The sequence below is a fragment of the Tenrec ecaudatus genome, chromosome 10 (assembly GCF_050624435.1).
Source record: "Tenrec ecaudatus isolate mTenEca1 chromosome 10, mTenEca1.hap1, whole genome shotgun sequence".
NCBI lineage: Eukaryota > Metazoa > Chordata > Mammalia > Afrosoricida > Tenrecidae > Tenrec > Tenrec ecaudatus.
Window position 1 is genome coordinate 1,239,683 of NC_134539.1, and position 14,245 is coordinate 1,253,927.

At 57.7% G+C, this 14,245-nt stretch overlaps 1 protein-coding gene and 1 pseudogene across 1 annotated transcript; one reads left to right on the top strand and one right to left on the bottom strand.

The window, feature by feature from the left end:
• The first annotated feature begins 1,804 nt into the window (after positions 1-1,804).
• Positions 1,805-5,390, top strand: LCN9 (lipocalin 9). Its single transcript, XM_075558844.1, has 5 exons — positions 1,805-1,909; positions 2,013-2,149; positions 2,388-2,461; positions 2,682-2,792; positions 5,326-5,390. Exons 1-5 carry the CDS (start codon positions 1,805-1,807, stop codon positions 5,388-5,390), a joined length of 492 nt encoding a protein of 163 aa, XP_075414959.1.
• Positions 5,391-11,964: 6,574 nt separating this feature from the next.
• On the bottom strand, positions 11,965-12,723 carry LOC142457730 (KRR1 small subunit processome component homolog pseudogene; annotated as a pseudogene).
• Positions 12,724-14,245: the final 1,522 nt, after the last annotated feature.

Sequence of the window (14,245 nt, forward strand, 5' to 3'; positions counted from 1 at the left end):
GAAAAGAAAGGTCTTCAAGGTGCTGCCAGAGTAGGGACAGGCTACTGTCCCTCCTGCAGCCGGGACCTGCCCTGGGAGACCCCGCCAGTCTGCTGACCAAGCCCCCTGCCCACGACCCCCAGGCCTCCAGAAGAGCCCTACCCCTTTCTATAGCAAGAAGCTCTCATTTGTAGATCCTTAAACGCCTAACCCGAACCCAGAGGTGCCCTGGCCTGGGACGGGGGACAGCCTGCAGTCCCTAGCGTCCTCTGTCCTGTGCTGGTTGGGTTGTCTGTCCCCACTTTCCTTTGCATGCCCATGGCCCACTAGGACCTGTCTCCGCCAGAGCTACAGCTGCATTGTAGGTAGACAGGTGACCGGCACAGGGCCTAGAAATGCCCAAGCCTGTTGCTGAGAGCCCCCAGCCCCCTGGGCAGAGCCAGCCCCTGCCCCCCATAAGCCTTGTGCACCCCTCCTCAGCTCCATTCACTCCAGACCTCTGGGGAGAGCCAGGACCACCACCCCCCATGAGTCCTGCCCCCTACACAGCTCATAGAAGTGTCTCAGCCCACTATGCCAAGTTTCACAAATTAAAGTCCTTCAGCCCCTGGGAGTGGGCATGGTCTGACCTCCGGGGCCGTCAGGTGAGCAAGTAGGCCCAGGGCGTCATGTGGGTGCCAGGTCCCATGCCCGCAGCCCGTGCGGGAGTGGAGGAGAATGGGTGCCGGAAGGGACAGTCTACAGCCAAACCGTTCCCACTCTGCCACCTGCTGGTCAGTGGATGCCCACACCACGCCTTCCACAAGGTTTGGGTTAAAAAAAAAATTTTTTTTTAATCATTTTATTGGGGACTCATACAACTCTTCTCACAATCCATACATCGATGGAGTCAGGCATGTTTGTACATATGTTGCCTTCATTCTTTTCTGTACATTTACTTTCTATTGAGCCCTTGGTATCAGATCTTCCCCACTCCCACCCTCATACCCCCCCCCCCCGAATAGATTGCACATTGTTATTATTTCGTCTCTCACACCGACCGCGGTCTCCCTTCCCCATGTTTTCTGTTGTTCTCCCCCTGGAGAGGGGTGTATGGTTATGTGTCTACCACTGCGATTGGTTCCCCCTTTCTCCCTTCCTCTCCCCCTTCTCCCCCTACCCTTCGGGTATCACTACTCCCCCTGTGACTCCCAGGCAGGTCTGGGAGGACAGGGAATGAGGGGCTGAGGAGGACAGGCTGAGGATGGGGGAACAGGATGCCCAGATGCCCGCAGTGCACCCGCCCCCAGTGCCTTCCTGCCCCAGCCCACTCTGTCTTCCCACCCCCACCTAGAGGAAGCTGCCTGACCCAACAGCCCACCTTGAGATCACAGGACAGCTTGCATCCAGGTCTCCATGTCCTCCACCTCTGCCGGGCTCACAGCCAGGGCCCTTCTGCTGCCCACCTGTTCCTTCCTGCTCCTCCTGAGGCCCCCCTCACCACCATCCCACACATACCAGCAGCTCTTCCAAGGGGCCCCCAGCTCCATCCAGGGCAATGCTGAGGAAGGGCAAGGGCTGTCCTCTCCTGGAGCCAGCCCCACGTAGTGCCCAGTGCCCTGTGGGGTCTCTGTACCTAGCTGCCCACCTGCTCTGCTGCAGCAGACACCCCCGCAGTGCAGGTGAGCCCCAAGACCAACCCTGACAGCCAGCAATCTTGGCTGGGTTCCTGGAGTGTGGGGGCAACCTGGCTCCCCCCACGGGCTGGAAACTGAAGGTCCCGGGTGTGGAGGCAGCGGGAAGGGGATAAAGATGAGGGCTGAGAGCCAGGCACCGCCCGCCCAACATGGTCCTGCTGTCTGTCCTGCTGAGCCTGGTGCTGCATCCAGCTCCTGCCCTTCAAGACTTCAACCCTCATGAGGTCGTGTACAGAAACTTCAGCTTGTCGAAGGTGAGTCTGCACCGGTGGACTTACACTCAGGGGTCAGAGGGGCCAAGGGGTCAAGGAGCTGGGCTGGAGTGGGCCTGGGCCACTGGCGTACCCTCGTCCCCAGCTGGCAGGGTACTGGAACTCCATCTCCGTGGCCTCCAATAACCTGAGTCGCATCCAGCCACATGGGGACCTGCGGTTCTACATGCAGAGCCTGGAGAGCTTGCAGAACGGAAGCCTGCAGTTAAACGTCCACTTCAGGTAAGCTGGCCCGGCCACCTGCAGCTCAGGGTGGGCTGCGTGCGCAGCGGAATGCCAGCAACATGGTGGGTAGCCTGGGCGTGGGTCAGGTGACCGGGGGCAGCTCTGGGCAGCAGCGACCCCAGTAAAACAGAGGTAGTCCCAGGGCATGGGGAGGGGCAGAGACGGCTCTCTGGGGTGGCTGCAGGAGGCTGCTTGCACTGTGGTGGGGGGAGAGGCCCACCAAGCCTCCGCACAGGTTGCTGGGGGTATGTGAGCGGATAACGATGCTGCTGCAAAGAACAGACCACGACGGCGTGTTCACCATTGACTGTGAGTGGGCACCCCTTCTCCCACCCCCCACCCACTGCCTCACTGGCCCTGCTCCCAGACAGGCAGCCCGGATGGGGACCCTGGCCACCAGACCCAGGAAGAAGGGCAGCGGGGGGTGAGGGGTGGGGAGGGAGGCAGGGGCAGCGGCAACAGGAGATGAGTTCACAGCGAGCAGGCCCCTGGCTGGTGGGTGCCAGCGGCTCTGAGTGTGTCCTCACAGACGAGGGAGAGAGCAAGGTCTTCATCCTGGAGACGGACTACCACTACTACTCCACCTTCCACCTGCGCAACATCAAGGGCGGCGTCGAGACCAGCCTGCTGGCGCTCTACGGTACACGCACAGGCACACACACGCACACACACACGCGGTCACCTGTTGCATGTCACCTTCCACCTCTGCAGCATCCAGGCAAGTATGCTGGTGTTCTGCGGTACACGCGCAGGCACGCATATGCACGCATGCGCAGGCACACACATGCATGCACACATGTGCATGTGTTCTATGTCACCTTCCTCCTGTGCACCTGTGCTCTATGGTGCACCCACACGCAAGCACACACACGCACACACACATGCGCATGCACGTGCTGGTACTCTGTGATACCACACGCACAGTCACACACGTGTGCTGGTGCTCCATAATAACCACTATGATAACCCACCCGAGTCTCCCGTACCTCACACGCACACACGCACGCACACACACACACATACACACACCCGCCTCCCCATGACTGCCCTGGTCCCCTCTGGCTCCCTGCGACTTGAGGGCTCACCAGGGACAGCTATGCAGGACCCATCCTCCATTGGGTGGGAGTCTCTCCATGGCCATGCCCCCCCGACTCCACACCGGCAGGTGAGGGGCCCAACTCAGCCTGCCATGAGGAGGCCAGCCTTGCTATCTGTCCCAGGACGGGTCCCGAATCTGAGTCCCACCTTCCTGAAGAGATTTAGACAAACGTGCAAAAAATATGAACTTGACCGGCACATCGTCACCCTGTCATCAAACGGTGGGCCTTAGTACCAGGGCCCCCGGGAGAAGGGTGGGGAGCCCTGAGGGTCTGAGGCATCGCTGGGGAAAGCCCACTTCCCAGGCTGAGATTACTACCTGTTGCCCCCCCCCACCCCCCACCCAGAACACTGCTACTAAAACACGTAAAGGAGCAGCCGAGATGATTCCCTCCGGCACGTGAGTGAGGCTCAGGGCAGGGTGTGAGGGGGAGATGAGGGGGGCACTGGCACACGGCAGGGGAAGCGGAAGAAATAAGTGGGATGGGTTGGCATGGAGCTAAGTGCAGGCCCGGGGTCCCAGACCCAGAGCTGTCTCTCAAACAACTTATGTAAGCAAGCACACTCACACCCAAGCGCACGCACACCCAAGCGCACGCACACCCAAGCGCACGCACACCCAAGCGCCCTAACACCAAAGCACTCACACCCAAGCGCACGCACAACCAAGCGCACTCACACCCAAGCGCACTCACACCCAAGCGCACGCACACCCAAGCGCACGCACACCCAAGCGCACTCACACCCAAGCGCACGCACACCCAAGCGCACTCACACCCAAGCGCACGCACACCCAAGCGCACGCACACCCAAACGCAAGCACACCCAAGCGCACTCACACCCAAGCGCACGCACACCCAAGCGCACGCACACCCAAGCGCACGCACACCCAAGCGCACGCACACCCAAGCGCACTCACACCCAAGCGCACGCACACCGAGGCACACTCACACCCAAGCGCACTCACACCCAAGCGCATGCACACTCAAGCACTCACACCCAAGCGCACTCACACCCAAGCGCACGCACACCCAAGCACACGCACACCCAAGCGCATGCACACTCAAGCACTCACACCCAAGCGCACTCAGGCCCAAGCACACACACACCCAAGCGCACTCACACCCAAGCGCACTCACACCCAAGCGCACACATACCCAAGCGCACGCACACCCAAGCGCACGCACACCCAAGCACACTCACACCCAAGCGCACACACACCCAAGGGCACTCATACCCAAGCGCACGCACACTGAAGCACTCACACCCAAGCGCACGCACACCCAAGCGCACTCACACCCAAGCGCACACACACCCAAGGGCACTCATACCCAAGCGCACGCACACTCAAGCACTCACACCAAAGCGCACGCACAACCAAGCGCACTCACACCCAAGCGCACTCACACCCAAGCGCACTCACACCCAAGCGCACGCACACCCAAGCGCACTCACACCCAAGCGCACTCACACCCAAGCGCAAGCACACCCAAGCGCACTCACACCCAAGCGCACGCACAGCCAAGCGCACGCACACCCAAGCGCACTCACACCCAAACGCAAGCACACCCAAGCGCACTCACACCCAAGCGCACTCACACCCAAGTGCACGCACACCCAAGCGCACGCACACCCAAGCGCACTCACACCCAAGCGCACTCACACCCAAGCGCACTCACACCCAAGCGCACTCACACCCAAGCGCACTCACACCCAAGCGCACACACACCCAAGCGCACTCACACCCAAGCGCACTCACACCCAAGCGCACGCACACCCAAGCGCACGCACACCCAAGCGCACGCACACCCAAGCGCACTCACACCCAAGCGCACTCACACCCAAGCGCATGGGTCAGACATCTGAGTCCCGGGGCTTCTCTGAGATCTGTTCCCAAGGAAACCACTCTATCCTGTTTCTGTCCAGGGCCCTGTCCCGATCTCCTGACACCAGGTGATGAGGTGTGTGTTACACACCTTTATGCTGGGGACCTGGGGGTGGGGGTAGGTAAACCACACGCTACCATCCTCTGCTCCAGAGGCTCTAGAGAGGGTCCCCCTTGCCTCCTCCTTCAGTGGTGGTGGCCACCTTGCCACAGCACCTGCCTCTGTCCTCACGTGGCCGCCTGAGGGACGCCTGAGGGACACCAGTCCCTGGGTTGGTGCTTGGGATCAGGGAACTCTACATCTCACTGCAAGAGCTTGCCCTTCACCCCACTTCCTAATAAGGTCACAGTCACAAGTCACAGGTTGTCAGGTGTGGGGATAGTTTGGGGGTGGGGCCTTCCCCATGGCTGACCCCCCTTCCTCAGGAACAAGGCGATCCAGTGACAACTGTCCCCCTGAACTTCCTTTCACGCCAAGGCATGACACGGCAGCCCTGTACTGCACCGTGGGATAGAGCAAGACAAGCAGCGAGGGGAACAGCCCAGAGCCTCCTCCCTGGCCTCCGGGCCTTGGTCCTCCCCTGAAAATTATCAGCAGGATCAGCAGTGGGTCCGGTGCCCGCCCCTCCGCACAGCTGCTTGTTGAAGACTGGGCGGTGCGGTCCTGAGAGGTGACTGAATGGATTAAAGGAGACTATCCATTGCCAGCCTGTGACTGTTTGTGGGTTACAGGAGACAGTGCACTGGGCACATATCCCAGGAAAACCAACCCCTTTGTTCACACAAAGACGGCCACGCTGGGGTTCACAGCAGTGCATTCAGAACAGCCAGCCCCTGGAAAGGACCCAGCATCCCCCACGCAAATCGATACCGAACCACACAGAGTAAACAAGCACACAAAATAAATAGCAACCCACACTTTGCTACAAAGTGAACGTGCAGGCAAATCCCACTGCGCCCTGTGGAACAGAGCCCAGGGCTCTGCAGATGGGCCCAAGGAGGGGCGGGGTCAAACGAGCTCCTTGCAGGAGGAGGAGCAGCCTCCCCGTTCTCCCTCAGAGCTGCTGGCGCATCGGAACCCTCGAACCCTCGACCTTGTGGTTAGCGGCCCTGACCGGGCCCTTCCTGCCCCCCCCCCCCCCCCCCGGAAGCTGGTGGAGAGGAATGTGTCAGAACTAAGGGGAGAAAGGGCACAACAATGGGGAGGCACTTCCGCCCTTCTGTCAGAAACAGTGGGGGCAGGGGACAATGGGGCACCCCGCTAGCACATTGCAAGGAAAATATCACACCCACGCAAATATCCTTTAAGAATTCAGGCGAATCGGAAGCCAAAGTGGGTCACCACTGCTCTCTGTCCCAATCTCCTGGGGACAGAGTTAAAGGCAAAACCCTTGGGCTGGACGATGAGACCCAATAAGATGGGGCTCCTCATGGTTTTTCTATCCTCACCCCCACCACTGCCTGTACCCCGACTCCGCTTCACAGACATCCACCCCCTGCCGCTGCTCACAGCTGCCACCCTGCTGCCCCCACTCCGTCTCTCAGTGCCCATCCACACACACAGCCTCTCCCTCCCTGCCTGTCCTCCTTACTGTGATGACCTGGATTCCGGGTCAGCCTGGCTGGGCAGGGATTCTCAGCAGTTTGGCATCTGCCCCCCAGAACCACCCACCTAACCCAAGGGCACCACAGCCAACCAGTTATCAAGCTGTAAACCTCCTCAATGGGGTCAGGCCAGGGTGGGATGCGGCCCCCTGACTCAGGTCACACACCTGGTTACACTGCCTGATGTTTCCCCCAGGGGGGCTGTCTCCTTCCAACACAAGGACAACCTGGGAAAGCTCGCTCTGGGCCTGAGTCCTGCATTTGACGCATTGACTCCGGTTCCGTGGCCTTGAGCCAGTGGTCAGGCTGCGGTTGTTACGTGGTCGTTAGGAGCCACCCAGTTGCTCAGGCCCATGACGGTCCAGTCCATGCACGACAAAGGCAACACTGCCTGGTCACCAGTGCTCCGCTGCCCAAGTCCACAGATGCAGCCACGGCGTCAGTCCATCTTGCTGAGGGCCTTCCTCTCTCCCTCTACCCCTCCGTGGACCAAGCACCATGTCCTTCTCCAGGGGCTGGTCCCTCCTGACAGCACGTCCAAAGAACGTAAGACGAAGTCTCGCCTGACACCCTTGCCTCCCAGGAGCGCTGTGGCCATGCTAGATCTCTGGGGATAGCTGTGCCTCCGTCCTTGGCTCTGCAGGAGAAAGAATCCGTGCCGAAGGCTGGTTTGTGATCCCAGTGAGTTTTAGGAGGGTTAGAAGTTTCAGGTTTACACAGGCCCCCACAGGGCTCCTCCCAAACGTGCAGCCTGCCTGGAAGCTGCTCGCAGGGTCACGCGGTCGGCTCCGGTCTCCTGCCTTTTCAATGATTCCGCGGGGAGGCTGGTGGATGACCCCTGCTCGACCCCATTGGCTGAATTGAATTCACCTGGCCTAGGTGGGCCAATCCAGGAGCAGCGCCCACCCACGCATACCTGGCGGGAAACCTGAACCTCTGAGCATGTGCAGCGCCACTCCTTGGCTCCCGTAGCTCGGCCCTCTGGGCGTGTGTCATGGACGCCCTAGCCCTTCACTAGCCTACCTAACAGCCGCCCTTCTTTCGATGGGATCGCGTGTCTTGTTGGCGGCCATGGGACATGCAGTGCTCCCCCCACCACGGTGCTTCCTGCCTGTCATGATGTGCCCTGCCGGCCCAGTTGTGGGGGTGTTGGTTCATTCAGCAGTGTCACCCACACGGAGGGCCGCAGCCTCTTTTGTTTGTTTGTCTTTTGCTGTTGTTTTTAATCATTTTATCGGGGGCTCTTACAGCTCTTATAACAACCCACACATCCATTCCATCAGGCACTTTTATACCTATGTTGCTGTCTTCCTTTTCAGAACATTTTCTTTCTACTTGAGCCCTTGGTATCAGCTCCTCATTTCCCCTCCCCACCCGTCCACCCTCATGAACCCTTGATGAATTATAAGGTATTTCTATATTCGTGTCTTACACTGTCTGTGCTCTGTCCCTTCACCCATGTTTCTGTCTGTCTGTCACCCTGGGTGGCTGCAACCTTTGACCTTCATCAGCAAGGCCTTCCGGTCCTCCTCACTGTCAGCACGGAAGGCTGTGTCACCTGCCCGTCGCAGGTTGTCCATGGGCCCCCGCCCCTCGAGCTCTGATGCATGTTCTTCCACTTACAATACCCCGGCCTGGATGATTTGCTCCGCATACAAATGGAGTAAGGAAGGTGAGAGGATACACCCCTGACCCCACCTTTCCTGATGGTCAGCCATTCCCTTGTTCTACGGCTTCTTGGTCCAAGTACAGGTTCCACACGAGCACAATGACGTGTTTTGGATGCCTGTTCTTAAGGTTATCCATAGGTGATCGTTAGGTTTATTGTGCCAACCTGGCCTATAGGAACATGTGGGATGAATCAGGAGAAAGATAAATGGCTCTGCAAGCCTCCCCCCCCCACCTCACTCCCCCCGTCTCTTGCTCTCTGCTGAGCGTGCTGGAGCATGATGGAGCAGGCTGCTGCTGTAGCTAGTTCTCTGCCTCAACCTGTGAGTCACACTACCTGTGGGCCAAGCCAACCCATGGACCGTGTTGCTAGAGCTTGAGGCTCCTTCGAGACCTGCTTCGCCACGCTGCTGGTGCCCACATCGCTTGAACTTGAGGCTGGTGGATCCTGTCGCCTGGCATTGCTTACGTTCGATACCCCATCCAGGCCTGCCTTGCTAAGCACCCGAACTACTGACTGTTGGTGACCTGCCTGCTCCTTGCTGCCTGGGGCAGACCCTGCTTGCCTTGCCTGAGGGGAGATTCAGCTGGCTGCTTCCTTGACGTTGGGCCGGCAGCCCTCCTGAGTCGAAGGACTTCCAGTAGACTAAGTGTTCCAGGAGTGAGTTGAACTGAGCCCTCTGGACTGCTGCGTGGACTAATTAGCTGTTCTGTTTATTCTGGGTGTGTAGACATATACATAATCATGAGTGCCCTGGTTTCGTTTCTCTAGAGAAGCCTGCTTGACACCCGTGGTTCATTATGGTCCACGCAGCCAGGTGCCTTTGTGAGGGGTAGCTGGTAAAACGCACCTTTCTGAGAGTGTCTGCCTTTAGTTAAGAGTCACCTGACACCAGCTATGCTCTCCTGGTTCTGCCGTGCGTTTCCGGCAGCTCCCTGATGATGTTCTGCAAATGACCATGTAAATGACCATCTTCTAATGTCCACTGTCTACAGTCCCTCAACGAAGTTGAGAGCCAGTGTTTCGTCGTTTCCCTAGCCATCTAGCAGCACGTCCAGGTGCTCAGTCAATCTGATGAGACAAACCAAAGGATGAACCCCCTAGGAAGGCTCCTGTCTGCAGCACCATTCTCACCGACGCTGAGCCAAGGAGGGGCGGGGCCTCACCGCCAGCGGGTTTCCTCTTCAGTCCAACGCTGGCTGTGGCATCGTCTTGGTGGGCTGGTGGTCCATACTGGTGGGGAGAGGTTCCCAAGCAGCAGGGTCTTCAATGTCCACCTCAGCTTTGGGCCCAGCCCTTCTCGTCAGTCAGCCCCGGCTGGCCTCTGTGTCAGGGTGCTTGGGTCTCCCCATTTCTGTCCAACACAGACTTCACTACTGGACGGCCTTCAGTGGTCTTCAACCCCGTCATCCTGATACGTTGGCCAACACAGTTAGAGCCGCACTGGGGCCCGGGCTCTCCCCACCCATCCTGTGTCCTCCTCCTGTGGCACCTGCTTCCCAGAGGAGTCAGAGGACAAGATGCCAACTTCACAGCAGCAAAGAATGGCTGGGGGTGACGGGCCCAGAGCCTGACTTCATACTGGCCCGTGGTCACCATGGCATCCCTTCCTCTGCTCCCAGTGTCCTGTCCACAGGAGAGGACATTCCCAGCCCAGACCTGCTGGGGATGAGCCAGCCGGGACCCATCCAACCAGCTCGGACCAGATCCAGGTTCTCAGAGATTGGGTCACCAGAGGCTGGGCAGGGAGATCCTTGAGGCCACGTCGATCCAACAACGTGGAAGGCGCCACAGGCGCGCCTGAAGGGCCTGGCTTCCAAGAAGCCTCAGGACGTTGGCCCAGTTGGAACCAGCTGTTGATTTTGGAAAGGGGCTTGATGAGGAAATGCCGCTCGGGATGTTTGGAACTGCAGAGAAGGGACGGGGGCTGACTAACATCCCACCCCTGTCAGGAGGGCAAGGAGCCCTTTCAGTGCGACCCCATCAGGCACCCTGACCATGGCCAGCGCATGGTCGCAGAGGGACAGGACAGGATAGAACGCTGGGCCGGGACGTCATTGGGACCAACAAGAGTCACCGATGCAACCAAGTGTGCAGTGAAGATGCAGCTCCGACTGCCGGCCAGGGGCTGGCGGCCTCTGGGCCCGAGGAAGATCATGGTGGGGCATGGCCTCGCTCCCCGCTGTCCAGTTGGTCCACTGCAAGCTCCACCTGGGGTAGGAGCAGCCCAAGGGCAGCCTGGTCCTCCCTCTGACCAACAGCCACCACGGCACTGTCACCATCATGGCACTGCCACCCGTGCCACCCTGTGGGGCTGACTGTCACCCCCACCCCCGCCGACTCCCACAGGGCCAAGGTCAGAGACGGCAAGTCACCAGGCCCTGCAGAGTTGCCCCAGGAGGGCACCCCAGGCCACATGGGCAGGCAGTCAGGGCGCAGCTCCTCACCCTGTGCATTCCATCAACTGCTGCGCTTCATGTGGCTCCCGTGCTCGGGTCAAGCGCACCTGCACCCTCACCGAGCCAGAGCGCCACCAGTGCCCGGCGCAGCCCAGACTTCGGTCAGCTCTAATCTCCGGTCGAGGGCTTCCTGTCCTGGTGGGCTATCTCGAAGTACCCTCCCTGACTGCCGTGTGATGTCGGTGCCGTCCAGCGGCCTCCATGCACAACACAAGAGAACACTGCCTGGCCCCGCGCCAGCCTCACCACTGGCCTCATGCCTGAGCTCGTCGCTGCAGCCACCGCGTCCCTCCTTCTCCTGGAAGGCGCTCCTCGCTGCACCAAGCAGGATGTCCTTCCCCAGGGTCCGGGGGTGACACCACGTCCCACCATGCTGCCTCGAATTAGGACTTTATACTGGCGCTGTGGTCAAGACTTTATGGTCGCGGTTTTGTTTGCAGCACAGTTGTGTTGTGCTCAGAGAACCCCCTCTGTCGGAACGTGGCGGGTGGCTGGACATGTGGCTGCCGCTCTTGTAAAGAAACTGTGTCCTTTGTAGAGTAAAGCACACCACGCCACACCAACCGCACCGTGCCACACCACACCATGCCATGCCATGCCACGCCATGACACGCCAACCACGCCACACCAAAAGCCTATCCTGCGTGTTGTCGGGCGAACTTCTAGATGTGACCAGGATCAGTTCAATGAACAACGGAGTTCAAGTACTCTGTGACATCGTTGAATTCTTACCTGCTTGTTCTTTTTTACATTTGAATTCTAACCAGTGGTATCGGTCATTGGATTTCATGGATAATTACAATGTCTAAACAATAGCTCATTGTTTTAAAAATTCTGCATGAAACCTAAAGACTAACTTCTAAAATTATTAGACCCGACATAGGATGACACATCTACTGGTCTGTAGTACAACATTTTACAAAAGCCACATGAATAATGTATTTATTGAGAACTCCTCAGGAAACAAAAGAAGCTCAAGGGAAAAAAGATAAAAGTCTTTCTTAAAGATAAGGCAACGAATGGCTAGCACACCTCAAAGCCCTTTACAAAAGGAGATGGCGTGCCAACTTCTAGTCCACGCGCTTTTGCTTGGATGCTACTTTGTCTTTTCCTTTGCTTCCATCTCAAGTTGAAGCTCCGCAGCTGCCAAGGCTCTCGGTTTCTCATTCTTTGCTTTCTTAACCTTTTCCTTGAGCAGCCACGTCGATTTTAGTCTCCGCAGAACTTCCTTCGGCTTGTTCGGGTGGAATCAAAGCTGTGTTTCTTCCCTCTGTCTCACTGAGAGCGCTGCTTGTTTAGTCTTCAGTGCTCCCATCTCCTGTCGTTTCTCCTGACTTGCCTCCAAGAGTATCCTCCACTAGCCAAGTCTCTGTCACTCTGACTCTCTGGCTGTGCCGGTGGGAATGGTGTGTATTCTTTCTTGACTGCTTTTTTCCTTGGTTCCTTGTGCTTATTCACATTTTCATGTTTGAACGGTGGCAAAAATCTTCCCCAACTCTGTGATCTTAATTCAGAATCTTTTGCCAACTCTCATTTAATCACTAAGGTTGTAATGTTGCCTAGTGGACGACTGTTCTTCATAGCACCCAGCACTCCTCTCCGGGCCCAAGGCTGAGACTGTGCTACTCTGGACCATAAGTCCCATCACCTTCGATGTAGATCCTTTGGGGCCAATAAGACGCTGTCTCCTTTTTGCAAATCTTTCTTTATTTCATGCTAGAGGACCTGTTTCGATGATGTCACATGCAACATCATCCTGGGGAATTCTTACTGACTGCTCAAACGAAGCACTCCTAGCGAAAGGCTTCATTAGGTCTCTGGCTCCCAGGAGGGTATATGGTTGCATAACACTCATGCTGCCCTCCGTCGGGTCCAAGGCTGCGTTAACAGGCCCGGCTTTCTGGCTTTGCCTTCTGGTGACGAAACTGGCTTTTCCCAGCCACTGTCGGCGACCCGTGCGGCTAATGAGGACGGAGATCCCTAACGCCCAAACCAGGCTCACCGCTCCAGTCAAGCGCTGCTCAGTGACCCCGCAGGGCAGCAAGAACCTCTCCCATGGGCTCCCAGGCTCCTGGCTGGTGCAAACAGCCTCCATTATCTCCTGCAGAGCGGCTGTAGGGTTTGAACCACCAGCCTGGTGGCCCGCAGCCCACTGGTCACCCACTGCCCCTGCAGCGCCCTCTGAGACGGGGGTGTGAGGACAGCTCCATCGGCTGAGACTCCGCTGCAGGACCCCTGGAACCTGACAGCACGGGCACTAGCCTCGCTCTGCCTCCTGATGAGTTTTTCTCGGCAAGGGTCACAAGGTGCCCTCATTGTGTGTCTCTCAAGGTGCCTTTGGCTTAAAACCGACCCCTCCTGACACCCGCAGGGCTCGACGGGTGTCCTTGGCTGACGTCTGTACCCTGTGCCTCTTTCCACCTCTTTACTCCCAACAGCTTTGATCCTGCTGTGTGCGTCCGACTGTGCTCTGTCCAGCCAGACGACCTTTCTTTCCCTTGGGGAACCTGATGCTGATCTACTGGAGCCTGGCTCTCTCGTCTTCACTGTGATCTGAGTCTCTCTCTCTCTCTCTCTCTCTCTCTCTCTCTCTCTCTCTCTCTCTCTCTCTCTGACAGTTTTATTGGGACTTCATCCACATATACAATTCACCGATTTGATCACATCAAAGAGCTGGGCCAACATCACAGCCGATTTAGAACATTTCCTTCTCCCTGTACATGTTGTTACCCGTGTAATTATATGTCCTCTTGATTGTGACAAAAATGTGGCCAACAGATCATTCTACAATTCACCAACTTCTACAGGCACAACTCAGCACCACGGATTAGACTCTGTGTCACACAACTATTACTGATCAACTTTCCAAAGCATCGCATTGCCATTAACATGAACTCCGTGCCCCCTAAGCAAATTAAAATTTCGTTATGTAGGATGGGCTAATAAGATCCACACACAATGGTGGAGAAATGGGTCAAATTGCTCTCCAGAGTATGTCCAGCACAGAGCCCTTCCCTCTGGGATCCTGCTTATTAGTCCATTTCACCCTCCATTGACTATGACTACATCCTCCCCCACCGATCTCGGAGCGGTCCCTCTGCCGCAGGGGTGCAAGCACTGACTGGGAAGGGCCATCTCAAGCACTGCATGACACGCCGGCTCTATCACAGCCACACACACGGCCCTGCAGCCAGAGACCACACATCCACGAACAGGCATGGCTGTGTTCTAATAAAACTTTATTCATAAAAGCAGACCATGGGTCTGTGGATGACAGTTGGCAGCTCCTCCCTGCTTGTGCCATTACCATGTGCAGCTTGACTGGTCAGCTGCCCTTGGGGCACTCCCCAGCCTCTAGGACCAGCGTGTAGGGGATG

Coding starts and splice junctions, on each gene's coding strand:
- LCN9 (XM_075558844.1), top strand. CDS start 1,805: ATGGTCCTGCTGTCTGTCCTGCTGAGCCTGGTGCTGCATCCAGCTCCT. Junction 1,910..2,012: donor GAAACTTCAGCTTGTCGAAG/GTGAGTCTGCAC, acceptor CCTCGTCCCCAG/CTGGCAGGGTACTGGAACTC. Junction 2,793..5,325: donor CAGCCTGCTGGCGCTCTACG/GTACACGCACAG, acceptor CTCCTCCTTCAG/TGGTGGTGGCCACCTTGCCA.